Source organism: Dipodomys ordii, unplaced genomic scaffold (genome assembly GCF_000151885.1).
Source record: "Dipodomys ordii isolate 6190 unplaced genomic scaffold, Dord_2.0 Scaffold38, whole genome shotgun sequence".
NCBI classification, from domain to species: Eukaryota; Metazoa; Chordata; class Mammalia; order Rodentia; family Heteromyidae; genus Dipodomys; species Dipodomys ordii.
Genome location: NW_012267254.1, coordinates 6,059,389 through 6,086,410, shown reverse-complemented (window position 1 = coordinate 6,086,410; position 27,022 = coordinate 6,059,389). Strand labels below are relative to the sequence as shown.

Sequence of the window (27,022 nt, the reverse complement as noted above, 5' to 3'; positions counted from 1 at the left end):
ACAACAATGGTGATGGTTTACATACCACCATACCCAGCTCTGAGCTACCTTTCTTGAGGCTTTCAATACTTTTGGGAATAGAAAATGGCATGGGAAAGATGATAAATACATATACAGAGAGAGTTTAAATAGTTCATTTTAAGATAACTAAATCAGTCCTCCATCATTTGAGCGCTAGGTGGCTCCAGCTTTTAAAAAAAATAAGTTAAGTCTTAGGAAGTGTCTGGACTGTCTACACTTCACCATCTAACCCACGTCAGCAATGCATTTTACCAAGTCATTGGGCACTTCCTCAAACCAATAGTTGGGCATTTTAGTGCTCAAAAAATAGAACTATGAAAGATGCAGTAGCAATTGCTTCCTCCCTGTCCATCCTTCCTCCAGTCCCCCACCCCAAGGCTCATGAGAGCTGGGAGTGGGAGGTACTCCCTGCCCCCTGAACTTCTACCCAGCCAGCCCTTGCTCTGAGACCCACCCAGCTCTTCACTTCCTTGTTTCTTTGTGAAACAGGAACTTAGCAAGCAGCTCCAGTGGGGTAGGATAGGTGGTTGAGACAGCCCCAATGGGCCGTGGCAAGGCTATAAGCTGAAAAGCTGGTTTCTCTCATAGTAAGTCTCAAGCAGCTTTAGGCCGTCCTCCTTGTCACATTTCCTGTGTTCTAGGGTTGTTTGGAGGGAAATTTGCCTTTGACAAAGTGGAGACAGACAGGATATAGGCCAAGAGAGTAGTGTGGCAGGCAGGACTCCTTCTGTGCATGTCATCTGAGTAGTGAACCTGGTCTCTATCACATATATACACACTATGTTCATATGATTATTGTCTTCACAAAAGCCCATCACAAGTTCTGTCACTTGCCCAAGGTCACTCAGCCAATCGGTGATCACAGGATAATTTGAATTGCGTTTGACTTGCCTTCTTTTCTGGGAACTCTTTAGCTTCTCTTCCTCTGTAGAGCCAAAAAGAACTGTCTTGTTGGGGCCAAGGACCCACTGCACAGAGACCTCAAAACCTTGGGACAGACTCATAGATCAAGCAAAAGCAACCCAACCCTGCCCCTCCCTGCAGATAGGCCCTCCAGTGAATCTTGACCATGTTTTGATATGAGCAGTAAAGTTCAGCCTACTCTTCTGAGGATAATTACCACAACTGCCTGCAGGTGCTTTTTGTTTTGTTTTGTTTTGTTTTGTTTTTGCTCTTTGAAAAGTTCAATAAAAGTCATTAAAATTGAGATCAATGTTAGTTATTTTCTTAAATAAGAACTATAAAATTATCGAAGTTAAAATTGCCAAGAGTTTTTAATCACCACATATATATATATATATATATACATATATATATATGTATAATTTTTGAGACATGCTCTCATTCTGTAGCTCAGCCTATCCTTGAACTTGTAATTTTCTCTAGTGTTGAGATTATCGTAAAGTCAGAACTTTGGAGATGACTGTCTTTGCCTCCTTTTGTGGCTCCAGAGTGTTTTATTACTGAAAACGAGGTGCCTTTCTGTATGTGCCTGAGGAATGGAGGCTCAAGTCTCCTGCCCCTTGTCTTCTAGCCTCTTCTACCCTGATTCTCTCCCTTCGCCCCAACCATTTTGCTTTTCCACATGCTCTATCTAAGTTGACCACCATGAAGTTTGCTTGTGGCTTCTAAGGTAGTCTAATTGTCAAAATATAGTTATTTTAAGGGACTATGTGGTCTCTGATTGGATATTAAGAAGATCACTATTTATTATGGCTTACTTAATTAGTACCATCTGAATATCCAATGTTTCTTCCCTGGAACTAACCCAATCCCATTTACCTGTTCCTGGTCATTCCTAGCCACACAGATGCATTGCAATCTTCCACATACTTGTTGGAAGTCAACTTGCATCAAATCCCCAAGGGCAAATTCCATAGGTGTTTAGTTGTTCACCTAACAAGGGCCTGTCTATCTATATATCACTCCCACTTAACCAGTCTATTACTACAGTGCAGTGAACATGATGCCATTTCCAGATGCTCTTGTCCAATTTGCTACCTTCTGGGCTTGCTTCAGAGTGGCCCTGAAGCACCTAGCCTAGCACAGGACACTAAAAATGCTGTAACAGAAACCCTGCAATTCTTTTACCTCCAGCATCAGAGACACATTAGATGAGGGGTTAATAGCATGGGCCCTGGACCAAGGCCTGACCTGCATTTAAAACTCAGCTCCCACCACTTACTGTCTACGCAGTCTTGAACAGTTCATTTAATCCCTTTGTGCCTCAATTTTCTCTCTACAAAATGGGGAAGACAGAGTTGTAAATTGCAGTTATTATAATTTTCAGCAGGAATGTGTGTAAGATTAGGGGTAGGAAGTGAGAAGAGGAATCTTTTGGGAAGACTTTCCAGATAAAGGTATTTCTTCATGTCCAAAATCTTCATCTCAAAGCAGAAATGTATCCATTCAAGGATGTGAAGGATGCTTTTACATGTGTCCAGATCCCACCTGACCCAAATAGCCATTCATGAGCATCTACCAAAGAAGAATCTTCAGGGCTGTGTTGGTCAGGGCTGTTCTATGTGAATGCAGCCAACAATGACTTTGGTGTCTTTGACGGTCCTACACCCAGCCTCTGAGGGTTCAGACTGATTTTGCTATTAGTGAGACTCCCACACACACAAATACACACATCCCACAATCTTGCACTAAATCAAGTTCTCTTGCTTGGCATTTATACTTCCGGACACATCTTTGCAATATGCATCCCACTTGAAGCTATCTTCCTGAGAGAGTTGTGGCAGAATTAAGGAATATTCCCAATGTCTTAAGATAGTACTTGAGAAAGAACAAAAGTGCTAGGCAAAGGTGCAAGGAAACCTGAGAGTGATTTATTTCTGTGCCTATAGTAAGCTCCAGGGTCCTGCCTGACAGCCCATTATCAAATTTAAGGTTGTTTTGTTCACTGAACTACTAACTTGGGCCACCTCTTTAGCTGAAGGCTCTATGTAATTGGAATGGAACTATAAAATGTAAATGAACTGCCAGGAAGTGGAAATAAGACTATTAAACAAGTGTTTAGGGCCCATTAGCCCACTGGGGCTTGACCCACTTGGGACTCCAGCCAGTATCACCTGTTGATAGAATAAGGCTGAGGAAAGGCAAGTCTGTATTAAAGAGACCCTGGACCCTCAGAGGGTGGGCTGCTGATCAGAGATCAGATCTGCAAACAGGAAAGGAAGACAGGACTGAAAACATTTATTATCTGTCCAGGGGTCCGTCACCTTTCTGTATTCTCTCCCAGGTGCCTTCACCTCCACATTCCTGCCTTTCCCCCCAAGCCTCAGCTACCCAGGGGCCTGGTTTGCTGGTGGCTTTTGAAGTCCCTGCGGTTGGTGGTATGTGAGCTCTACTCAATGCTGGGGCTGAGCAAACAGGAAGTGGGCACATCCTGCCCTCTTGCTGGGGACCAGCCACTGCTTGCTGCACAGACCCAAAAGGCTCTGCGAACTGCTCCCTCCCTTATGGCTACTGGCTGCCAAAGCTGTAGGTATCTGGAGCCAATGAAATCTAGCCTCATCCCAGTCCCAGACTCAGGCTAGGCTGCTCTCCCACCCCAGATCATTCTGGGCCCCAGGCCTGATGGGTCCATTTCCTTCATGGTGCTAGGCTCCTGCATGCACAGGTCTGCAAAGCCTTAACCAGCCGCCAAGAGCCTTGGGCAGCCTGGCAGGGTCCTTCAGGCCGGAAAATGATAGCCACTGGAAAAAAATGATCTGGATCTGAAGCCCAGTATCTTGTTATAAGTCTGCCTTGCAGGTAGAGGAGATGGAGCTAAATGAAATATGGTTTCAGCTTGGGAGAGAAGGATCTTGTCTTCCTTTAGCACACCTCCCTCCAACAGAAGGATAGTCTAAGGGTGTGGGGTAGGGTCAGGGAAGGAAGTCATAAGAACATCTTGGGAACTGTGGTGAGCTAGGATTTCACAAGTGCCACAGAAGTCAAAAGCCTTTAAAATATGTATCTTTGAGGGTTCTTTATGATGTCCCAAGAGGTTAGAAATCAAAGTTTGTGATAGATCATGAACTTCAACTCCTCATTGAAAATGAATACTCAGATTCATGTTACTCCATGTTTATTTCTCTTTTGTTATCTTTGTTTTTTTTTTTTGCAGTACTGGGATTTAACTTAAGAGCCTTGCACTTATTAGGCAGGTTCTCTAACACTTGAGCCATATGTCCAGCCCCGAGGTATAAATAAATGATTATGTATGTATGTATGTATGTATGTATGTATGTATTCCCTTATAGCCCAGTAATTCCCTTTCTAGATTCTTCCTAAGAAAAGAACTAAATGTAAATTAATATTTAACTTAAGGATGTTCAATGAATAGTTAAAAAACAAACCAGGAAGTTCATCAGCCTGGTGAAATAATCATAGTTTCTCTACCCAATGAGATGCTCAACAGTGAACAAATAACACAGTCACATGCAGGAGTAATACTCATTAGACACTATGTTGAAAATGAACTATACAACTTGTGGGTGGGTACAGGAGGGAAACACTAGGAGAGACAGGGAAGGAATGACATTGTCCAAAAAGAAATGTACCCATTACCTGACTTATATAACTCTACCCGCCCCTGTACATCACCTTTATAATAACAATTTAAAAACAAATACAGTTAAAAATATCTCATAGCATGAGAAAATATCAATGAGTTCCATGTGAAATGTAGATAATGAGAATTTTCAAAATATGTTTTTATGTTTACAACTGCTTTTATTTAAAAACCTACTTTATTGAGGTATAATTGACCCTCAATAAAATTCACATTTTAAAATGTATAGTTTGGAACCATAACTATAATCAAAATTGTAAACATATCCATCACTCACAAAAGATTTTATGTGCTCTTTATGATCTCCTCTTCTCCCTTTCTTACCTCCCCAAACCAATGATCTGCTATCTGTGCAGTATGATCTTCATAAGAAGGAAAAAGGTGTGTAAACAGAAAGGTAACGGATTAAGCCAGACGTGGTTGGCTCAGTCCTGTGATCATAGCTACTCAGGAGGCTGAGACCTTGTGGACTGAAGTTGAAGCCAGTCCAGGCAGAAAAGACTGAGATTCTGTCTCCAAATAGCCAGCAAACTGCTGGGCTGGAGGTATACCACACAGTAGAACATCATGAGCAAGAAAGTTGAGAGAGAGCCCAATGGCAGTGGCACACAAAACAGAAAGGTAACATCCTTAAAACAGGAAAGGATACTCATCTAAAAAGGAAGAAATTATGACCGTTTTTAAAAAAAAATCATTAGCACACAGTTGTTGTACAAGGAAGGTTTCATTGTGACATACAATATACCCCCACAACCTCCCTCTGTCCCTCTCCCTATTCTCCCCTCCCCCTGTAAAATTTCAACTGGTTTCATTATTCTATTTTTATATATGCATAATCTATAGACAATTCTAAAAATGTTTTCTTTTTATGTGTTTGCTAAATTGTATGTGATGGATATCACATGCTTTTGTAGTAAGAATAAGTCATTGAAGTTATTAAAATATCTGCCACAAGAGAAGAGAATGCAGCTGAGTTGATAGTGCACTTGCTTAGCGTGCAGAAGGCTTTATGTCCCATATTTAGGATTGCAAAAAAAATAAAGTCTTCCACAGATAATCCACAAAATGAGCACATAGACATCTGGTAAATTCTTGAAGCTGGAATAATGTCTCTAGAGTGTCTGCTGCAGGGAGGCATGGTGGTTGTAGAAGTGATGACTGTAGTGATGAGGGTTGGAGGCTTGAGAGCGTCATGCGGATGATTATAATGTGTAGAAGGTGATAGAAGCAGTGCTGATAGCTGGGTGCTGAATGCCAAGGTGATGGCCATAGGAGCGCCAATAGCAGTGGGAATGGCTGCAGGGATGATGACTGTGGGGCTGATGATAATAGGGGGTGGTGGCTCTCCAGTGATGGCTCTTCATAGGAGTGATGGTAGCAGTGGTGATGGCTATTGAAATGATGGCTCTCAGGGTGATAGTAATAGTAGTGATCTTGAAGATACAAAATGATCAGGGGCACTGACTCAGGAGCAGTGAGATTGTCCTTCTTCTGTTTCTGGATTTTGAATAGTGAGTAAAAGGCTTGAGTAGGAACTTATAGCAGGATCAATGATGATTGACAGGCCAACAACAGGGTAGGGTGTTTTCTGTGATTGTTTAGCCAAAGAGCTGTCTGTATCAGAATCTCTGGAGACTGAAGCTGGGACTTCCTTCCTCCCTAGGGGCCAGCAAGGGCTGCAATTGCCGTAAGAGCAGGTCACGTGGCAGGGCTTCCTGTATGCTGTTGCTGCCGGGTGTCCATGGCCTGCACCCCCAAGCTGCCAGTACAACCGTCAGAGTAGCAGCCAAAGGCTCAGTCCATGCTGTGCCCCCTAGACAGTGCTGGCAAGGCTGAGCAACAAGCCTCTGCATCTTGACACCTAGGAGAGCAGGGCTAGAGTTTTGCCAGGGTGGAGAACCATGTTGCGCCGTAAGCCCTCCAACGCCAGCGAGAAGGAGCCCACTCAGAAGAAAAAGGTGAGGAGCATCTTTGGGAGCTAACTTCTTCCTTTCCCCTCTGTGCTCTCCACCTGTCCTGTCCATAATTCTTAAGAGGTGAAAAGAGCAAAAGGCCATATGTTGAGCCTGTAGGTGAGGACCATTCTCCCAGGGGGAAACCAGACAAGGACCCAAATGTTACTACAGTAATTGGAATATAAAAAGGACTTTTAAAACTCTGGAGTAACAGAACTACAAGGTAGAATCCTAGAAATTTGGAGCTACAGAATCTAATCCTACCACAATGGAATAAAAAAGTAAAAATTCGGAGTGAGGATCACAGAGTAGAATCTGAGAATTCCACAGTGCAACAATCAACTTGATTCCTCAGACTGTACTTAATTCTAACTCCTTTACACTTGGTTTTGCTACCATGTTTGCCCAAGCATAGCCTCTCAGGAACCATCCCACTCTCTGGGTGGCTCCACTAAACTATGCAGCCAAGATATTACCAGATCCTCTGTCCTTTGTCTGGGGCCCAACCCCTGCCCAGTGTGCTTAGCTCTATTGAGCTCCCAAGGAGATGGGTGGTGTCTGAGGTGATTTCCAGACTCAAGGAAAGAGGACACCAAACTGTGTGGGATGCAGGGTGACTTGACAGCACAGGGAAGGGGGAACTTGTTTGTAAGGCATGAAAAACGAAGCTGGTGAGATGGTGAATAGGCATGAGAGAGCTAAAGAGGGGAAAATCAGCGTGGGGTGGGGGAGGGGCAGATTTGAAAGGCCAGGAAGGAAGATCTCTGACATAGGTTGCTGAGATGTTCACTCTCCTGGGACAGAGGCTGGACTGGGAGATTCTTGAAAGCTCTGCCAGATCTAGGTTTCTTGGAGGTTCTGTCAGATGTAGATGTCTCTTGTTGAAATTGATTTGATGATAGGATTCCCCAGGCAATCAGCTAAGTGCATCCTGCACATCCAGTGGGACCACAGGTCCACTCTAAAAAAGCAGAATGGAGCCAGATCCAAAATCTCAAGCCAAGTCCAGGGACTCCATACCCTCATTCTGTCCTCTCTATTTCCCCTGGAGTTCACACCAGGTGCTTTATGGGGGAAGCCCCTATGTCAAGGGAACAGCTCCCAGGCAGTGACTGAGACTGAGTCTCAGGGCAGTGGCGTGTGCATCCTGCCCTATCTCTCAGGTCCTGGATGGCTGCCACTTCCGGCAGTACTGTCCCCACCCCAGCTGCTTCTCTAAGGTTGCAGTTGTGAGGGTGAGGGTGGGGGAGATTCACAAATCTTCCCATGGGCCCTGTCACCTCTGCCCAAACCTTGCATAGTACTAAGTCTAGCAGGCCTGCTATTGGCTGCCATTCCTCAGCGGTGACTGGGGCCACTTCCCCCTGCTCTCTGGATGACGATGGTAGGAAACAGAGTCTGCTCTACAGACACTGCTAGGCCCCAAACCACAGGGAGCTGAGCTGGAGGAAAGAGTCTGAGAAAGAGCTGACACTTTGACACTAGTACCCTGTGCCACCTCAGGTGAAGGTGTCCAATGACCCAGAGAATCAGATGCCATCTTCCTTCTTTCTTGGTTTCCATTACCCAGATTCTGTGTTTGTTAAGTGGGCCTCTGGAATTTTGCCTATGGCTCTTCCAGGAAAAGCAAAATCTATGTGACAGTCTGGTCTGAGACCTTTAGAGGAGGGTAGTCAAGGCAAACTCCTCTCCACCCCTACCAGAGTCTATACCAGTTTCCAAGAGCCAAAACGAGCTTGCTTCCATGCACTCTAAGCCACATAACTGTGCAAATGTTCTTAGAAAAGCCAAGCCTCCATAGGCTGGGTGCTGGTGGCTCATGCCTGTAATCCTAGCTACTCAAGAGGCTGAGACCTGAGGAACATGATTCAAAGCCAGCCTAGGCAGGACAGCCCATGAGACCTTATCTCCAATGAACCACTAGAAAACTAGAAATGGCGCTGTGGCTAAAGTTGTAGAGTGCTCACCTTGAGCTGAAGAGCTGAGGGACAGTGCCCAGGCCCAGAGTTCAAGTCCTAAGACTGACAAAATCAAAAAACAAAAATAAGCCAAGCTTCCAGAATGGAAGGACAGTTCCATCACCACTTCTGTGATGACTGTGGGCAAGTCCCTCTCCTCTGGAGACTGACAAAATATGGTGGAGGCAAAAGCATAAATGCAAGGGAAGTCTCTCTTTCGCCCCTGCTTCTCCTCTCAGTTCTGCCAAATGGAGATTGTGCCAAGCAGGGGACAAGAAAGTAGACTTTTAGGTCTGTCATGTTTTAGGTATAGGGGCTTGGACAATTCACTGATTTATTAGCTGCCTTTGGACTTCATTTTCTTCATGTCTGAAAAGGAGAATAACTTCTGATTTACCTCAGGAGGTTATACTGATCACCTGAAACAATAGTATGAGTGCTCACATGTACTCAAGAGCACAAGGTGGGGCCTGCTTTGACATAGACAAACTAGAGAGCACACTACAAAGAAGAGCCGTGGTCCCATCCCTTAAGGAGAGGAAACAAGACTTAACAGCTCTAGGAGCCACCGTGAGAAAGAGTTCCTCAGGTGCCAAGCACTGTGCTTTGTACTGTGCCCATCTCTTAGCTCTCAGACATATCACTGTACCCTGGCAAGGTAAAACAGATCATGTGACCACCCTATTTTATACCCAAGACTCAGATGTGGGTTTTCTGTAGGTCACACAGCTATTGAGCTGTAGAGCAGGGACGCAAGCCAGGATCTATTGACTACAAAATTTGTTAAATTCCTCCTACTCTCTTGTCCCTCTAATGATTTCCAAAGCATGAAAAAAGGGCATGAAGAATGGCTCAACAAGTAGAGAGACTTCATAACAAGCATTAGGCTCTGAGTTCAATCCCCATTACCCCCACACACACACACACCACCACCACCACCACCACCACCACCACCACCACCACCACCACCACCACCACCACCACTACCACAACAACAACCACCACCACCAACAACAACACAACAAACTACTACTAAAAAAGTCTGTTAAGCATAAAATACTAAGCCCACCAATAGGAGAGCTGTTCAGTGCAGATCCAGATGGCTGTAGGGTAAGAGATCTTCCAGCCAGCATAGCAGAGGAGGGAGTAGGACTTCTCCAATGGTGAGGATGCAGTAGCTACTGTAGATCATGAAGGATTAGGGCAACCCTGAGGTCAGAACACATCACTTAGTTGCTCATCGGAGTCTTGAATCTCTTCCAAGTTCTTACTGATTCAGTATTTCCTTTCATCTTATTTCAGTCATAGACCAGTGCTGGGTACAGGAAGTGACTTGTCCCTTTCCAATTCCCTCGCAGACTTCCTACTAGGGATATAGAACAGAATGTAGGCTTCTGTTCAAGTGGTTAGTTGCTCCCTCCTTCCAATCTTTTCTTTCCTCTAACTTCTCCAGTCTAGGACACTACTTTGCCCATGTTCTCTTGCTATACCACACCTCTATCAAGACAACTTCACCAGTATATGCTTCATAATTTCAGTACACGTGGAATATCCCTAATCTGAAATCTAGAATCTCCAAAACCTGAAACTTTTTGAACACCAATATGACACCACAAATGGAAAATTCCACACTTGACTTTATGTAACATCACAGTCAAAATGCAAGCATTCTTAAGTATTGTATAAAATTACTTCAAAGCTAGGCTTGGTGGTGTGCATATATTAGTACTCAGGAGGCTGAGACAGGAGGATTAAATGTTCCAGGTCAGGCTAGACTACCTTGTAAGACTCTATTTAAAGAAAGAAAGGAAGAACTGGTGCTGGTAGCTTATACATATAATCCTAGCTACTCAAGAGGCTAAGATGTGAGAATCATGGTTCAAAGCCAGCCCAGGCAGGAAAGTCCATGAGACTTATCTCCAATTAACCACAAGAAAACCAGAAGTGGAGCTGTGGCTCAAAGTGGTAGAGCACTAGCCTTGAGCCCAAAAACCTTAGGGACAGCTCACAGGCCCTGAGTTCAAGCCCCATGACCAAAAAAAAGAAAGAAAGAAAGAGAGAATGAGAAGAAAGGAAGAAAGAGAAGAAAGAAAGCAAGGAAGGGAGAGAAGGAAGGAAGGAAGGAAGAAAAGAAAAAGAAGGAAAGGGAAGAAAGAAAAAAGGAGGGAAGGCATAAAAAGAAAAGAGAGAAAAGAAAAGGACATAGAGATAAGAGAAAGAAAAAGAAAAGAAAGAAAAAGAAGAATAAAAATTTCAAGCTATGTATATCGGGAATACATGAAACATGAATGAATTTTGTGTTCAGACTTAGATCCCATCCACAACACATCTCAATTATGTGTACAAATATTACAAAAATTAAAATCGGAAAGATATTTAGTCCTAAGTATTTCAGATAAAAGGCATTCAGCTTGTAGGCATCACTGCCCACAAGATTCCTTGGAATGGCTGGCAAATGCTTTCTACAGCTTTTGTACTGTACCTTTCACCACAGCCACTGGCATACCCAGCACTCCACCATACTCCAATCATCCCCAGTTCTCATTCTTGTTCCAACTCCACCTGGAGAAATCCTGTCTCTAGTACCTGGTCCATCATCCTCTGAACTCTTCCTCTGCCATTTCTCCCTACAGTTCTCCTGGTGTCTCCAATCAAACTCCACCTGCAGTCAGCGCTGCACTCAATCTCACTTCTCTTTTGGGGTGTGGGCAACTGCATGAGTTCTGAGGTGGCCCAGCACACCAACATTCATGACCTTCCAGAGTCACATCTGGATTTGAGTGACTTCTCTTTCCACTATGAGCTGCGTAGAACCTATCATTTCTCTAATGTCAGTCTCTTAGATGAGATGTAACAAAGGGCTGCTGAACCTGGGACAAGCTGACATACATGTAGCACTTGGCAGTGTGTCAGTCACATGAATGATGTTTAACTTTTCAGTGGCAGATCTCTCTCTCTCTCACACACACACACACACACACACACACGCACGCACGCACGCACTCACGCACGGATCCACAGCACTGAAGGAACTGAGAGAGTGGCTCAGGAGACACTAAGGAGGGGATGACACCCGAAGCAGTGTGGGGCTCTGCAGTGATCAGGGAAGGATTTCTGTAGAATGCTACCTTTGAAACTGCAGTGGAAACCCCTTTTTTATTGAAGTTTAACATCCATGTAAATAAGTGCATGAATCATCAGTTTATCACTCAGTGTGTTTCTATAAAATGGACACCCAGGAAGCACTCAGACCAAGAAATAAACTGCTTCCTGAAGCTTCTCTCATGTCCCTGGCCAGTAAGTATATACTCTCCTACTCCAAGAGTAACCAATTTCCTGTTTTCGAATAGCACAGATTTGTTCTGCTTGGTTTTGAACTTGGTGTAGGTGGAGACATATCACATATACTTTGTGGGCTGGAGTCTTTTTCTCAATAGTGTATTGATGACATCCATCCATATTATTGGGATAATTGCACTGTCTCACTGACTGGTACTGTTCTACTGTATGACTCTGCCACAATTGATTTACTCATCCTACCATTAATGAGCGTTTGAGTTGCTTCCAGTGCAATTGGAATTTGTAGGAGGAAAGAAACCATGGGTGACAGAGAGCAGGTAGAATTTTTCAGAGGGAAAAATTCCCAGGGTATGAGTGTGGATCTGGGTCACCGTGAGGCCCTGGTTTTAATCTCCAGTGTATTGGAGGTGGATCACACAGAAGGCTAAGCATAAACTAGCACTGAGTGAGGGACTGTGGTGTCATGTGATGCTCTTAGCACTCTGTGTGTGTTCATTCATTTCACTTTCAACAGCCCAATGAGGTAGATGCCTTGGTCTTCCTTTTTATTGATAAGAACACAGCATGTGAGAAACATTAAGTAACTTATGCAGCTGAGCAGTAATAGAACCAAATGAGAAAACTGGGCTTCTAGAAAGTTGAATAAGTCTCCCAAGGTCACACATCCCACAGTTGAACTTGGAAATGTCTAATGCCAGAAATGTAGCTTTCCACAAGGCCATGTATTCCCCTTCGACTTGAAAAGGTCAACAGTACATGATACTTGCTCACACACTTGCATGACCCCCAGTGAGTACTCCCCGCCAAAGACAGAATATGCAGAAAACCAAAATGAGCTCAAGGATTTCAATCTAGCCCTGAGTGTGAGCACCCCAGGGTCAATGAAAGGCAGTTACAGTGTTTGGCACTGCCTCTAAGATTGGAGATGGGCCTGGAAAAAGACAACCCTGACTGGCCCTTTCCATTGGTCAAGGACCTGTGACAATCCTTTCCATCATCCTTGGCTAGGGAGTTGCACTGGACTCAAGCCCTAGCACCACCTCAGTGGCCTTTTTGGGTTGTGGCACTTGCTTTGGCCTAAAGCTGGGATAGAGGGGCCCTTACACAGGGCTAGAGAGCCAAAGGCCCCTCCTCCCAGCCCCTAGACTGCAGATTAATGACAGGAAAAGGCCCAGGGAAAGAGTTACGATTAGAAAGCAACCAAGCCATGAGCTTACTCTTCCCTAACAAAGCCTGCTTCCGGCCCCACTCCTGCCCTTCTGCTTGCTTTCCAGCCTCACCAATCCCCGGGGCTTCAGGGGCGACTCTCAGCCTCCTAGTCTGCAGAAATGGCTAAAGAGTAGTGGAGGGAAGACCATAATAGGCCCCATCGCCCTATAAATAGTGGCCTTGCCTGCCCTCCTTGGGCCCACGCCAGCCTGGTGCCCACCCTCTCTCTGTTCCTTCTTTTCCATGCAATAAGAAGAGGAAGTTATCCAGGCAGCTGCATCCTAGCATACAAGAGGAGGAAATGAATGGAAGCTGTAGAAGATGGGAAAGAAAGGGAGAAAAGATGGAAACAATAATAGGAAGGGAAAAAAATTAAGGCAGGAGGATGGAGGAGATGCATGGGAACCACGGCAGTCAACCCATGGTCACGCTTTCCCCTCTCTATACCCATTCACAACCCCTTAGTGACCTAGTTTCTGGTCAACTACCTCTAGGAATGTGTGACCCTTGACCATCGAATCCTGACTGAGCTTTGATCAAGACCCAAAAGGAATACTGGTGTGCTCTACTACAGTCCACAAAAGTTAGGATCAATTGTACATGTGCTGAGGGACAGGTGATACTGCCCCTACTCGGTGGGTCCGCCACTAGACACACACCTCATTTAGTAGGAAAGAGGATGCGAAACTTTTGGCTTTGTGTGGGTTTGGGGCTTCAGTTCCTCATGGTCTTATCTTGGGTGTCTGCAGTCTATCCTACTCTATCTGTCTGGCCATCTGTGAACCCTAGTTCCTGTGTGTATCTTCTAGTATTGGGTGTTTATCTTGATACAAGCTCAGCCTCAACTTCTTGTGTCTATGGCCTGCTCTGCTTCGTGCCTTGCCTTGGCTGTTATCTTCAGATGCTCATGCATATACAGTTAAGAAAACTCATTTCCTACAAGAAGTCTCATCAACACAAACATGTCATTCTTGAAAACCTAAACACCAGCCAATGTGAACAGTTGCTAGCTCATTCCATCAGTGATGAGGTTAAGCTGAGATGAATAAAGAGAAAATGGCAGCTTTGTTTATTTAAATTAGCTGCAATCATTTGTGTTCCAAATCTGTATGTACTTTCTCTGTGTAAATCTCTACTGTAGTTTTCCAGAAGGTATAATCCCAGGTCTTGCTAGCTTCTGGCAGGATTGTTTTACTCTTCCTGGGACAAAAGTTCATCCAGCTGCATTATGTCTGCCCCTGTTGTGATAAGTACAGAACAGACTCAGTGCAGGTCCAGGGCATGAAGGCCAGAGCCACTGGGTTCCGGAGGAAATTGTTCTGTTAACTTATGGTGAAGTTCTCATATATGCAAGAGCATGTATTTGCTCTGACTAGTTCAATCTTTCACACAAGAATGTGGGACCAAATTTCAGGCACTGGTGAAAATTTGGACTTAGTCTGAGGTCTTGGGTTCCGCAGTATGGAGCTCGGTATGTGGTCAGCGATAGGGCCAAGAACAAGATGAAACCATGTAGTTCCAAGTACATCTTGACACTTCACCTCATTAGCTCTGGGGCCCTCAGGACACATGTAGCTCTGCCCTGCCCTGGCGTGCACTGATCAGTCCTAGGGCAGCCATTTTAACACCAATGATTGAGACACTCTGCTTCTTCCAGCTCTCTCTTCAGCGCTCCAGCAGCTTCAAGGATTTTGCCAAATCCAAACCCAGCTCCCCCGTGGTGAGCGAGAAAGAATTTAATCTGGATGATAATGTGAGTTTCAGTGCCTCCTGGGGGATCTGGCTGTGGGTTCTGGGATAAGATGTGGGGGGTGAGAGAAAGGAGAGGGGAAAGGAGATATTAGGATTGAGGAGGAGGCAAAGCCCCCTTTAACACAGAAGACCCCAATTTTCCCATGCACCAAACTTCTGGACACTCATTTACATTCTTTTGATTATAAATTAATTAACAGATTAATTGGAAGATTCATGATAAATTAATAGGGCTAAGGAGAAGGTTGGAGCTAACGAGGAAGGGAATGGGGGCCTTTCAGTCCCATCCCCTTTACCATCTTCAGAGACCCAAAAGCTTCTTCATGTTCCAAGTCCTTTGACCAAGCAGGGTCTCCAGTGGTTCTGGATCTTCTCTTTTTTTTAATCATAGATTCCAGAAGATGACTCAGGTGCCCCTACTCCAGAGGATGCTGCAAAGAGTGGCAAAAAGCTGGGGAAGAAGTGGAGGGCAGTGATTTCCCGTACTATGAACAGGAAGATGGGCAAGATGATGGTGAAGGCCCTGTCAGAGGAGATGGTGAGTCTGGGGCCCAGAAGAATAGGGACCAGGGGCTAAGGAAGCCACTCAAGCACGGGGTGACAATGAGCACCTGAACAGCCACTACTTAGGCATGAAAACCCTGTTCAGTGCCAGCAGAAAGGTCACATAGGAAAGAAGGGTACCAGCAGCCATAAATAGAGCAGCCAAGAAGTATTGATAAGAACAGAAACAGGTTGGGGAAGGACTGGGGGTTGAGGAGGGCTGAAAGTCTGGGTGGCTAAAGCTTTGTGCAAAGGCAAGCCTTTGGAGGAAGGAAAACTGAAAGGGAGATGAGATCACCTGAGGCAAATCCAGTCACCTCAAAGTTTTGCTTGGAACTAGCTCCTGGAATGGGAAAGTCTGATTCCAGGAGGATATAGTGGAAAAAATGCAAATGTTGCTCAATTTTCCATAGATTTATGTCCTGGTAAAGCCATCGTAAGTGGAGACTATCCCATGCTAAAAATACATTGACTATACCTGCCTACTGAACATCAGATTTTGGCAACACAGCACCCTGTAGAGTATCAGTTGTTTCCCTTCATGATTTTGTGGCTAATGAGGAACTGTAGTTTGCTTCTGTTGCCTGGCATCACCAGACAGGACCAAACTGCATAGTGCAAGCCTGGGCAAAGATCCAAATTCTATTGCTTTCACACCATCAGCAAGACACATGATTGTAAGTCAAACCATTGTTTAGTTGAAGAATGTAAAGAAAATCAAGAAGGCTGGCCTCAGCCCCATAGACAGCTGTGGGGCAAGCACAGTCCAAGTAGTTTAAAGCACATGGGGAGTCTAGGGTGCTGGGCTGGAAGCCCTGAGAAGTAATGTGCTGGAATTAACGACCAGCTTGAGAGAGCAGCTGGTTAAATTGTCAGAAATCTTGCAAGCCAGTTGTTGAATACAACCATCACTAAAAATCAAGTTATACATAGTGATGTTGAAATAAATTCCACTGCAAACAGGGGCCATAACATACCTATATTGAGACTATTTGTGTCTATGGTATCTGTACAGCAGAAATGTCTTAATCTCTTCTACCACCTCAACTGGTAGTTTAACCCAGTGATCATGATGAGGGAGTATTTATAACACAAAAATTGGCAAAGCATTGGGGCCTTTATTCCCAGAGAGCCAGCTATTAAACATCATCCCATTGAAATGTAGTGAGGTGGGAGGAGCTATGGAACAACTTGGTTATGGATTCTCATGAGCCTTGGTAAGCTTACTCTTCATCTCTTAACTCAGACCAACTATTCTTCTTGTCTTCAAGAGTTTTATTCAAGAAAATAGTGAGGTCTGGCACACAGGAGGACACAGTAAGTTGTTCTTTAGCACCACTGTGTTCGACTAGACCATAACAATAACTCTGAGTCCAAGCTCTGCCACCATGGCCTTTTCTGTGTGTATAATAGCATAATTTCTTCATGTACATTGGCACTAGAAGCTGAAAAACCCCATTCACTTGGCACTAGTGAGACTCATTCTGCAACATAGGCAGGATAGGGGTTGGAGGCATGGCTCAATTGGTAGAGAGCTAGCCAATGAGTAAAAGCGGCTTGAGCCTTGGTCTCAGACCTAAAAATAAAAAAAAAAACTAAGGCAGAAGTGACAGAGTTCCTCTGCACTTGGGCCTGGCTCATCTGTCCCCCAGTGAGTCTGCTCAAGACTTCTACCCACCTCTTTGCAGGGAGACACACTGGAGGAGGGCTCAGCCTCCCCAACATCTCCAGACTTTGGCCTGGAAAGCCCTGGACATGAGAAGATGGCCTTGGCCTTTTCCGAGCAGGAAGAGCATGACCTCCCAGTGCTCATTCGCCAGGCATCAACAGGTGAGTAGAGCAGGTAGAAGAGTACTTGCCACATCTAGAGAAAAGGTTAGAGCAGTGTCAGTGGGATGGTAAGAAAGATGAATGTTTATTGACTGCGTGCTGGAACTTTCCCAACCTTCACTTTGAACTATCATAACAATCTCATAGAATTATATTATCGTCCCCACTTCACTGATATGGAAACTGAGAGGAGTTAAGTGACTTGTCCAAAGTGACTCAGGTCTGCCATAGAGGAGTTTTCACTAGCTGTCTTCAGGCCTTGGAGGGGCCCACAGGGGAAGAATATCATTGCTGTGTTGGAACAGCCTGTTCTCACCCTTCCAGGGAGAGAGAGAGACTATAGCTCCTGGGCCTCTGATATCCTAGACTGGTATAGGAACATAGGATGTCCAGCTATAGAGAGATATCTTGGCTCCAGCTTGGTTTGGTGGCTTAAGGCACCACTTAGCATTTTCAATAGTGTGCTGTTTAACAGCTGGCTCTGTGGGGATAAAAAGTTGATGAGCTTCCCAGCCTGGAGGAGGGTCCGTGGGCTCTGGGAGGGAGCCCTGAAATACTGCTTTTCTTGATCTTCAGGCCCATTCCAAATTTTCCTGTTTGTCTGGGTCTACAGACACTTCTGTGCCCCCAACAAAAATCCACTTAAGATGCACATCACTCTGCCCTTCCCATGGAGAAAGAATATGTCTGGGTTTCTGTGAGATAGTGTAACTAAATCTTGAGTCTTACTAAGTAGAGAAAGTAAAAATATTAATGCAAAGTGTGACTTTCCTGAGTAGAAGGAGCACTGGAATGGGAGTGAAGAAATGTAAAGTCTATGGGGTTAGTGTTGCCAAGTTTCAGCAGAGTAAAAGGCCTTGAGTAACTCACTCGGCCCATCTGTACTCCAGTTTCCTCATCTGGTCATTGGGGATATGAACCTTCTAAGGTTCCAGCTTGCTCATACTTTGATCTATGAACAATTTCTCTTCCTATTATGAAGTTTTCATTAGCTGGGACCCCAGAGGTGAAGTTCACCTTCTCCAGGTGGCCAAAGGGATGGGTTGACTCCCCCTTTCCCCTTCCCTAGCTGCTGCAGTGTGAGGCTTGCCAGAGTGTTTTTCTCCAGCCTGGATCTAGGCATTTCCAAGGAAAGCACCTGTTAGGCTCGGACTTCCCCCGGTGTCTTAGGACAAAGCTGAAACTGCTCCACTCCCTACCCTATCTCCTGCAGGTAGTGAACTTTGTAGCCCCAGTCCAAGCTCTGGCAGCTTCGTGGAGGAACCACCAGCCCCTCAGTACACAGGGCCCTTCTGTGGTCGGGCACGAGTCCACACTGACTTCACTCCCAGCCCCTATGACCACGACTCACTGAAACTGCAGGTAAGGTTGGCGTCCAGGCCCCTCAAGAATCTGGAAGGCTGAAGCCATAAAGAAGGCTAGACTGAGCCAGGGTAGCAGAACATCAGCAGAAGCCACAGGACCCTACCCCTCTCTTCCCTACCCTCTTCTCCTCTCCTCCCCAAACAGAAAGGAGATGTGATCCAGATCATTGAAAAGCCGCCCGTGGGCACATGGCTGGGCCTGCTGAATGGCAAGCTGGGTTCTTTCAAGTTCATCTATGTGGATGTGCTGCCTGAGGAGACCGTGGGGCCTGCCCGCACCAGTCGCCGCCAGAGCAAGGGCAAAAGGCCCAAGCCGAAGACACTGCATGAACTGCTGGAGCGCATTGGCCTGGAGGTTTGACTTTAGACTTGTACTGGTATCTAGAAACAAGAGAGGCCCACTTGCTCCTGAGTTGGGGGCCTAAGGCTACTGCTACGTGTTAGGGGGAAAGTTCTAGACAGGGATGGCTTATAAACAGTTGGTGGCTTGCCTTTGTCCCCAGGAGCACACATCCACCTTGCTGCTCAATGGCTACCAGACACTGGAGGACTTCAAAGAGCTGCGGGAAACACACCTCAATGAGCTAAATATCATGGACCCACAGCACCGAGCTAAGCTGCTCACAGCTGCAGAGCTGCTACTGGACTATGACAGTGAGTGGCTTCAGGAGAAAAGATGGGCATTGAGGCCTGTTGGCATTCCAAGGGGCAAAGGCTTGCCCTGGCCCTATATCTTGCATACACACTCTACCCCAGAGCCCCTCCACAGTAGAGAGGCAGTCTCTGCACTTGAATTTGAATGTCAGGGAAACTTGGTGGGGGGAAGAAATAGAGGAAGAAGTTGTAGAGGTGATTGGGCCCCACCCCTTTTTGGTTCAAAGGGGAGACTAAGGTTGGAGAAGGGAAAGCATTTATATAAAATGTCAAATTTGGGTAACAGAGCCAAGATTCAAGTCCCGGTTGCCTGGTTCCACTTCAGAACTATAAAATTTGGATCTTGTGGGCTTGGAAATAACTCCTATCTGCTTTTTAGCTGGAAGTGTAGAGAGGAGAGGAAGAGGTGGCAGAGAAGGCTAGGGGAAACCTGACTGTATACATGAGATTTCCACCCTCACTGCCCCTAAGAGACATCCCAGGGCTTCCTGACCTCCCAATTTAGGACCAAGGCCCCACATTCTATCTTTTCTTCTCATCCTTGGCAGCTGGCAGTGAGGAGGCAGAAGAGGGAACCGAGAGCAACCAGGAGCCAGTGGCACACACAGTATCAGATCCCAAGGTGGACATCCCTCGTGACTCAGGCTGCTTCGAAGGCTCAGAGAGCGGGCGAGATGAGGCAGAGCTGGCCAGCACTGAAGAGCAACTACATGGCCTTTCCCTGGCTGGAGCACCTTGACATGAAGAAGGCATGGGCTAGGGCTGGGCCTGAGCTACAGAGGCCACAAGGATTGATCCAGTCTCCTATAATGGCCTGGACCAGAAGACTGGTGGAAAGCTTGATCCTTCTTTCCCATCAGGGCTTATGGCCAATAGCCTGGCCAGAGCCCTACAGGCTCAGCTGAAGTGGGTAAGGTGTTGTCTAAAGGCACATCCCACCTGCCCAACACCTCCTTCCACCAGCAACTGACAGCACAGCCCCCTCCTAGGACCATCCACTCCCAGGCTCTGGCCACACCAAGTGGAATACCAAGAGATTTTCTCATGTCCCTTGTCACCAAGACCCCCAAACCCTTCTCATTCCCACTCTGCTGCTGTACTGCTCCTACAAAAGGTGCCGAGTCAGTCTTTCAGGTCATTCTCAAACCCCTAGGGAAGCTGCCCATTTTGTAGGACCCTTTTTAGATATAGGTGAATCCAGAGTCCCCAAAGGTCTGAAGAAAGTTACAGCTACCATTTCCACTGTCTTCCTTAACTTCTTAGAGGTTTGGGCCACTGTATCACTCTGAGACTTGACCCAAGTGGCTATCCCTTGGACTTCTGACTTTAGGACAGGCTGGGGTTAAAATGAATGGCCATCAAGAGCCTTGTCAGCTCTGCATCTTTAAGTGTCTACCCTTTTGCTACTTTCAGCCTGCGACACCAGTGGAATTTATTGAGGAGCCTGGTGGGGCCTTGGGTTGCAAATGAAATGACTTCTGTTAATCTTTTTTGTTGTTGCTGATTTTGTTTTGCTGGTCCTGGAGCTAGAACTCAGGGTCTGAGCCCTGTCCCTGAGCTTCATTTTTCATTCAAGGCTAGGGCTGTAGCACGTGACCCACAGCTCCACCTCCAGCTTTTTCTGAGTAGTTTATTAGAGATAAAGAGTCTCACAGACTTTCCTGCCTGGCCTGACTTCAACCCATGTTCCTCAGATTGCAGTCTCTTGCATAGCTAGAATTACAGGTGTGAGCCACCAGCACCCAGCTCTGTTCATCTATTTTATAGCTTCCCATGAAAGTATGAGCTCAGGTGGAGCCCCAACTTCTCCCAGCTTAAAGAATTATCCATACCTCATTCAATATATGCCTCCCTTCTGTTCTTATCCTCCTCAAATGAGTTTTCCCAGGTGATAGATGGCAGGTGGTCACATCTTGCTTCTAAAGACACAACTGGCCCTTAGAAGCCAAATGCAGATATGGGTATAACCTTGACCATTTCTATGGACCCTCACAAGCAAAGAAAGGACTGTGTTTGACAATGAGAGTCTGCTACCCTCAACATTGCTTTGCTAAAAGTTCTGGTGATGATAAACTATAGAACGGGGAAAGAGTACCTGTTGGTGGGGCTTCCCTTTATCCCAGTAGCAGTCTGTGCCCTCAATCATTCTGAGAGCTCTCCCCTTGTGCAGGACAAACACTGCCTACTATATCTAGGATTACCTAGATGTGACCATGCTTGCTGGCCTACTATCATGAACTTCAGTAAAAGCTAGCTTTGGAGGAGTTGGATGTAAATATGAAGGTGTGGAAGGGGACTTGTTGATAGCAATAAATATAGGAACAACTAAATGTCTCTGTTTACTTGATTAATTTAGTTGGTCACAGGGCTTGAACTCTGGGCCTGGGTGCTGTCTCTGAGCTTTTCTTGGCTCAAGGCTAGTGCTCTATCACTTGGCCCACAACTCCACTTCTGGTTTTTTGAGTGGTTAATTGGAGATAAGAGTCTCAGAGCCGGGTGCTGGTAGTCCACTCCTGTAATTGTAGCTAGTAAGTGATTGCAGTTCAAAGCCAGCCCAGGCAGGAAAGTCTGTGAGACTCTTATCTCTAATAAACCACTCAGAAAACTGGAAGTGATGCTGTGGCTCAAGTGGTAGAGGTAGAGCACTCGCCTTGAGCTGAAGACCTGAGGGACAGCACCCAGGCCCAGTTCCATGACCGACCAAAAAAAAAAAACCAAAACAAAACAAAACCAAAAAAAACCCTGCAGTCCTTAGATCTAAGTCTCCTGAGTAGCTAGGATGACAAGCATGAACCACCAATGCTTGGTACTAGCTTTTTTTCTTAATGAGAGAGTTGGGAAGAGGAGCAAATGGGTCTCCTTCAAAGATAGTCTCAGCAAAATATCCTTCCACTGTCCTCTTTGGGCCATCTTTTCCTTCCCCAATTATGCCCTTGACTCTATAGACCTGCTCTACCCAATGCCCTAGGTAGCTATGCCCTTCCCTCTAATCAGCCTTCCTGGTAAGAGGGTTCAGGCTCTCATGACCACAGGCTTCACAGAGGTCTGAGAGCACACAGTAAGACAGCTATTTTCCTTATCCCATAACCATCTTCTGTGTGTGTGTGTGTGTGTGTGTGTGTGTGTGTGTGTCTGTGTGTCTGTGTCTGTGTGTGTGTGTGTGAGTTGGTCCTGGTGCTTGAACTCAGGGCCTGAGTGCTGTCTCTGAGCTTCTTTTTCTCAAGGGTAGTCCACTTCTGGTTTTTTCTTAGTAGTTTATTGGAGATGAAAGTGTTATGGACTTTCCTGCCCAGGCTGTCTTTGAACCGCAATCCTCAGATGTCAGCTTCCTGAGTAACTAGAATTATAGGCATGTGCCACCAGTGCCTGGCATAACCATTCATTTTAATAAGAACCTGGAAGAATTTTCCCCCTTGCAAAGAAGGGCCTGCCTGGGGTTGTTCAGAGTGAAAGAGGGGGAGAATTGAGACCAGCAAGGCTTTGTCTCTGAAAAAATGGGGCCCCTGCTGGGCCCCATTAAATGCCCAGTATGATTATACCATCTTCTGGGAGGTTCCTGGCTTCCTTTCTGTTTCTGCAGCATTAACTGCGCTTGGAAGAGCAGACTGGAATGGCAGCTGCTACAAGAATGAGGACAAGGCCACCCTAGTTCCAGGTCATCCTCTTTGAACATTATCCTCACCCAAGAAACAAGAGCCCTAATAGCTTTAAATCCCCCAAGGGGACTGAATAATTGCTGACTTCAGTGAACCCAGGACTGAGCACTTTATCAGCACATACATTATCAGTGTCCTTCTGAGTTAGGTATCATCATCCCAATTTGCAAAGGAGGAAACTGAAGCTCAGAAAAGTTGAAGAGGATGACTAGGAAACCACAGAGTCAGAGGAAAGCCTGATTCCCAAGCCTAGGTACTTAACTCCTATACTTCATTGCTTCTCAAAAGGCTTTGGCTATGGGCACTTCAGAGGACAATCTGAACCTTTGATTCATCCTTTCCTCTTCCAAGATTTGCCCTACAGAGACATACAAAGACACACAAATACATGGACAAGGATCTTCACAACAGCTCTCTCTATAATAGCAAATACTTTAAAACAACACAAAAAGAGAAATAGGTACATTAATGGTAAATTGATTTGCCATGTAACCATAAATCATAATGTTATAGAAAACTATTTTAATGGTATGGCAAAATTTTGATTTGTTTTACTCTGAAGTTTAAAATTATGTAAACAATACATAGACATTTGGTGGTAAATTAAGTTTCTATTCTATCAAGGAGAAAAGCAAGTATTTAACATTATTTCTAGGATGTTTCTGCTTTTAATACAAAAAAATGAAAACATTCAGAATAAAGACTGGAAAAATCAGCACCAAATGGCTGTCTTGTGAGAGATGAACTAGGAGGTGAACTAGGGTTCCACTGTTCACTTTTTACATTCTTGTTTCTTTTGAATTTCAAAGGAAAAACAAGCATTTTAATTTTCAAAAATTAAACAAAATGCTGGGCACCAGTGGCTCACACCTATAATCCTACCTACTCAGGAGGCTGAGATCTGAGGATCACAGTTCAAAGCCAGCCTGGGTAAGAATGTCCATGAGACTCTTATCTCCAATAAACCACTAGAAAACCGGAAGTGGCACTGTAGCTCAAGTGGTAGAGCATTTGCCTTGAGCTGAAGAGCTGAGGGACAATGCCCAGGCCCAGAATTCAAGCCCCACAACTGACAAAATAATTGCCAATGGCAATGAAGCATACCTATAGTCCAGAACCAATGAAGCTGAGGCAGGAAAACTTCAAATTAGAGGCTAGACTTAGTTGCATAGCAAATTTCATGCCTGCCTGGGATATGTAGCAAGACTTAGTCTCAAAATAAACCAAACAAAGCTGGGCACTGATGGCTATTGTTTGTAATCCTAGCTACTCAAGAGGTTGAGATCTGAGGATCCTGGTTTGAAGTCAGCTGGGTTAGCAAAGTTTGTTAGACTCTTATCCCCTATTAACCAGCAAAAGGCTAGAAGTGGAGGTGGGGCTTGAGAAATCTAGCACCAGCCTTGATGGAAAAAATAACAAATAAAAATAAACTAAATTAACCAACAATAAGGACCAAACCTCTGGTCTCCACTGTAGGTAAGCAAAAAGACTTTTGGAAAGATGGGAATTAGTGGAAAATAACATACAAAGGGCTTTAAAATTCTGCACACCCATATTGGAGGTATTCTTCAAGTGGTAGATTGCCAGCTTAGAACTGAAAGCACCATACACCCAAGGAGCCCCAACCTTTTAAAACTCCTTGGTAAGGCTCAGCAATAGACCACTTGCTTAGCATGTACAAGGTCTTAGGTTCAATCTCCTGCATCACAAAACAGAACAAATAACAACAGACCAACTCTGAGCAATTACTTTCAGCTCTAAGTTGATGAAAGGAAAATATCAGAAAAAGAAGAATATCTCTTTCAGAAACATTGCATGCTCTCAGACCACAAGGGAATAAAATTGGAACTCAACCCCAAAAGCCACCAAAGAAAGTCCTGTAACACATGGAGGCTGTAAAGTCCTGTAACAAACTGTTGAATCACCAATGGGTCATGGAAGAGATTAGTAAGGAAATTCAAATGTTCATGATATTCAACAAAAATGAACACAAATTACCAGCTCCTCTGGGACACAGCAAAGGCAGTACTCAGAGGCAAGTTTATAGCTCTGAGTTCCTACATCAATAAATTGAACCTCCTTGAAAAAGAGCAGCAAGATAAACCCCAATCCAGTAGATGGAAAGAAATAAATAAAATTGGGGCTGGGAAGGTGGCTCAGTGGTAGAGAGCTTGTCTTGCATGCTCTAGGCCCTGGGTTCGATTCCTCAGCACCACATAAGCAAAAAATAAAGCCAGAAGTGGCGCTGTGGCTCAAGTGGTAGAGCACTAGCCTTGAGCTGGAGAGCTGAGGGACAGTGCCCAGGCCCAGAGTTCAGGCCCCACGAGCAGACCCAAAAATAAATAAATAAAATTAAACCAGAATTAAATGAATTAGAACCCCCCAAAAAACCCATAGAAAGAATCAACAAAACAAAGAATTGGTTCTTTAAAAAAAAATTAACAAAATTGACAGACCCTTAGCAAATCTTATCAGAAAAAGAAGAGAACATACCCAAATAAACAAACTCAGAGATGAGAATGGAAACATCACCACAGAAACAACCAAGGTTCAGAACATTATCAGGGAATACTTCTCAAACCTTTATGCTAATAAGTTTGAGAACTTGGCAGAAATGGATCTTTTCCTAGCAAATATTGACATGCCAAAAGTAAACCAAGATGAGTTAAACCAACTTAACATACCCATATCAAGCATCGAAATAGAAACAGCAATAAGAGACCTCCCATCTAAGAAAAGCCCAGGACCAGATGGATTTACAGCAGAATTCTACAAGGCCTTCAAAGCAGAGCTCACACCAAATCTTCAATGAAATTGAAAGAGAAAGTTCACTATCGAACTCTTTCTGTGAAGCCATAATAACCCTCATCCCAAAACCAGGCAGGGTCTCATCATTTCTTTGATGAACATTGATGCAAAACTTCTCAACAAAATTTTAGCCAATCGACTTCAACAATTCATCCAAAAACTCATACACCACAATCAAACAGGATTCATTTCAGGGATGCAAAGCTGTTTCAATATATGCAAATCAATTAACATAATTCATCACATCAACAGGAGCAAGGATAAGAACCACATGGTTATCTCAATAGATGCAGGAAAAGCATTTGACAAGATCCAACACCCCTTTATGATGAAGGTTCTGGAAAAACTAGGAATCTAGGGAATATTCCTCAATACAATAAAGGCTATATATGACAAACCTACAGCCAGCATTATACTTAATGGTGAGAAACTAAAGCCATTTCCTCTAAACTCAGGAATGAGACAAGGATGTCCACTCTCTCCACTTCTCTTCAATCTAGTATTAGAATGCCTAGCAACAGCAATAAGAAAAGATGCAAACGTAAAAAGGATCCAAATTGGGAAATATGAAGTAAAATGCTCCCTCTTTGCAGGTGACATGATCTTGTATTTAAAGAATCCCATGGACTCCACACCCAACTTACTCAAGCTGATTCAAAACTTTGGCAAATTAGCAGGGCATAAAATTAACCCAGCAGGGCTGGGAAGGTGGCTCAGTGGTAGAGCACTTGCCTTGAATGCCTGAGGCCCTGGGTTCGATTCCTCAGCACCACATAAGAAAAAAGAAAAAAGCCGGAAGTGGCATTGTGGCTCAAGTGGTTGAGCGCTAGCCTTGAGCTGAAGAGCTGAGGGACAGCGCCCAGATTTCAGGTCTCATGACAGGACCCCCCCAAAAAAAACACAAAAAACAAAAAAGGGCTGGGAAGGTGGCTCAGTGGTAGAGTGCTTGCCTTGCATGCATGAAGCCCTGGGTTCGATTCCTCAGCACCACATAACAGAAAAAAAAAGCCGGAAGTGGTGCTGTGGCTCAAGTGGTATGGTGCTAGCCTTGAGCTGAAGAGCTGAGGGACAGCGCCCAGGCCCAGAGTTTAGGTCTCCGACTGGATCCCCCCACACACACACAAAAAAAAAAAATTAATGGCTTTTCTGTATGCCAACAATGAGAAAAGTGTGGCTGAAATCAGGAAAGCAACTCCATTCGTAATAGCCCCATAAAAAATAAAATACCTAGGAATTAACCAAAGAAGTGAAGGACCTCTATGATGAAAACTTTGAAAACCTGAAAAAGGTAATCAAAACAGAACTTAGTGGAAAAACCTCCCATGCTCCTGGATTGGAAGGATCAACATCGTGAAAATAGCAATACTTCCCAAGGCTATCTACAAATTCAATGCGATACCTATCAATA

The 27,022-nt window shown here is 44.8% G+C and overlaps 1 protein-coding gene across 1 annotated transcript; it reads left to right on the top strand.

Annotated features, from left to right (window-relative positions):
• Positions 1-6,287: 6,287 nt before the first annotated feature.
• On the top strand, positions 6,288-20,640 carry Sash3 (SAM and SH3 domain containing 3). Its single transcript, XM_013018154.1, has 8 exons — positions 6,288-6,543; positions 14,665-14,760; positions 15,151-15,297; positions 16,991-17,132; positions 18,346-18,494; positions 18,642-18,851; positions 19,000-19,150; positions 19,699-20,640. Exons 1-8 carry the CDS (start codon positions 6,487-6,489, stop codon positions 19,887-19,889), a joined length of 1,143 nt encoding a protein of 380 aa, XP_012873608.1. The 5' UTR covers positions 6,288-6,486; the 3' UTR covers positions 19,890-20,640.
• The last annotated feature ends 6,382 nt before the right edge of the window (positions 20,641-27,022 follow it).

What these genes read in the sequence shown, in the direction of transcription:
- Sash3 (XM_013018154.1), top strand. Translation starts at nt 6,487, where the DNA reads ATGTTGCGCCGTAAGCCCTCCAACGCCAGCGAGAAGGAGCCCACTCAG. An exon ending in AGGCCCTGTCAGAGGAGATG is followed by an intron (nt 15,298 to 16,990) that starts GTGAGTCTGGGG and finishes ACCTCTTTGCAG; the next exon opens with GGAGACACACTGGAGGAGGG. An exon ending in GCTGCTACTGGACTATGACA is followed by an intron (nt 19,151 to 19,698) that starts GTGAGTGGCTTC and finishes CATCCTTGGCAG; the next exon opens with CTGGCAGTGAGGAGGCAGAA.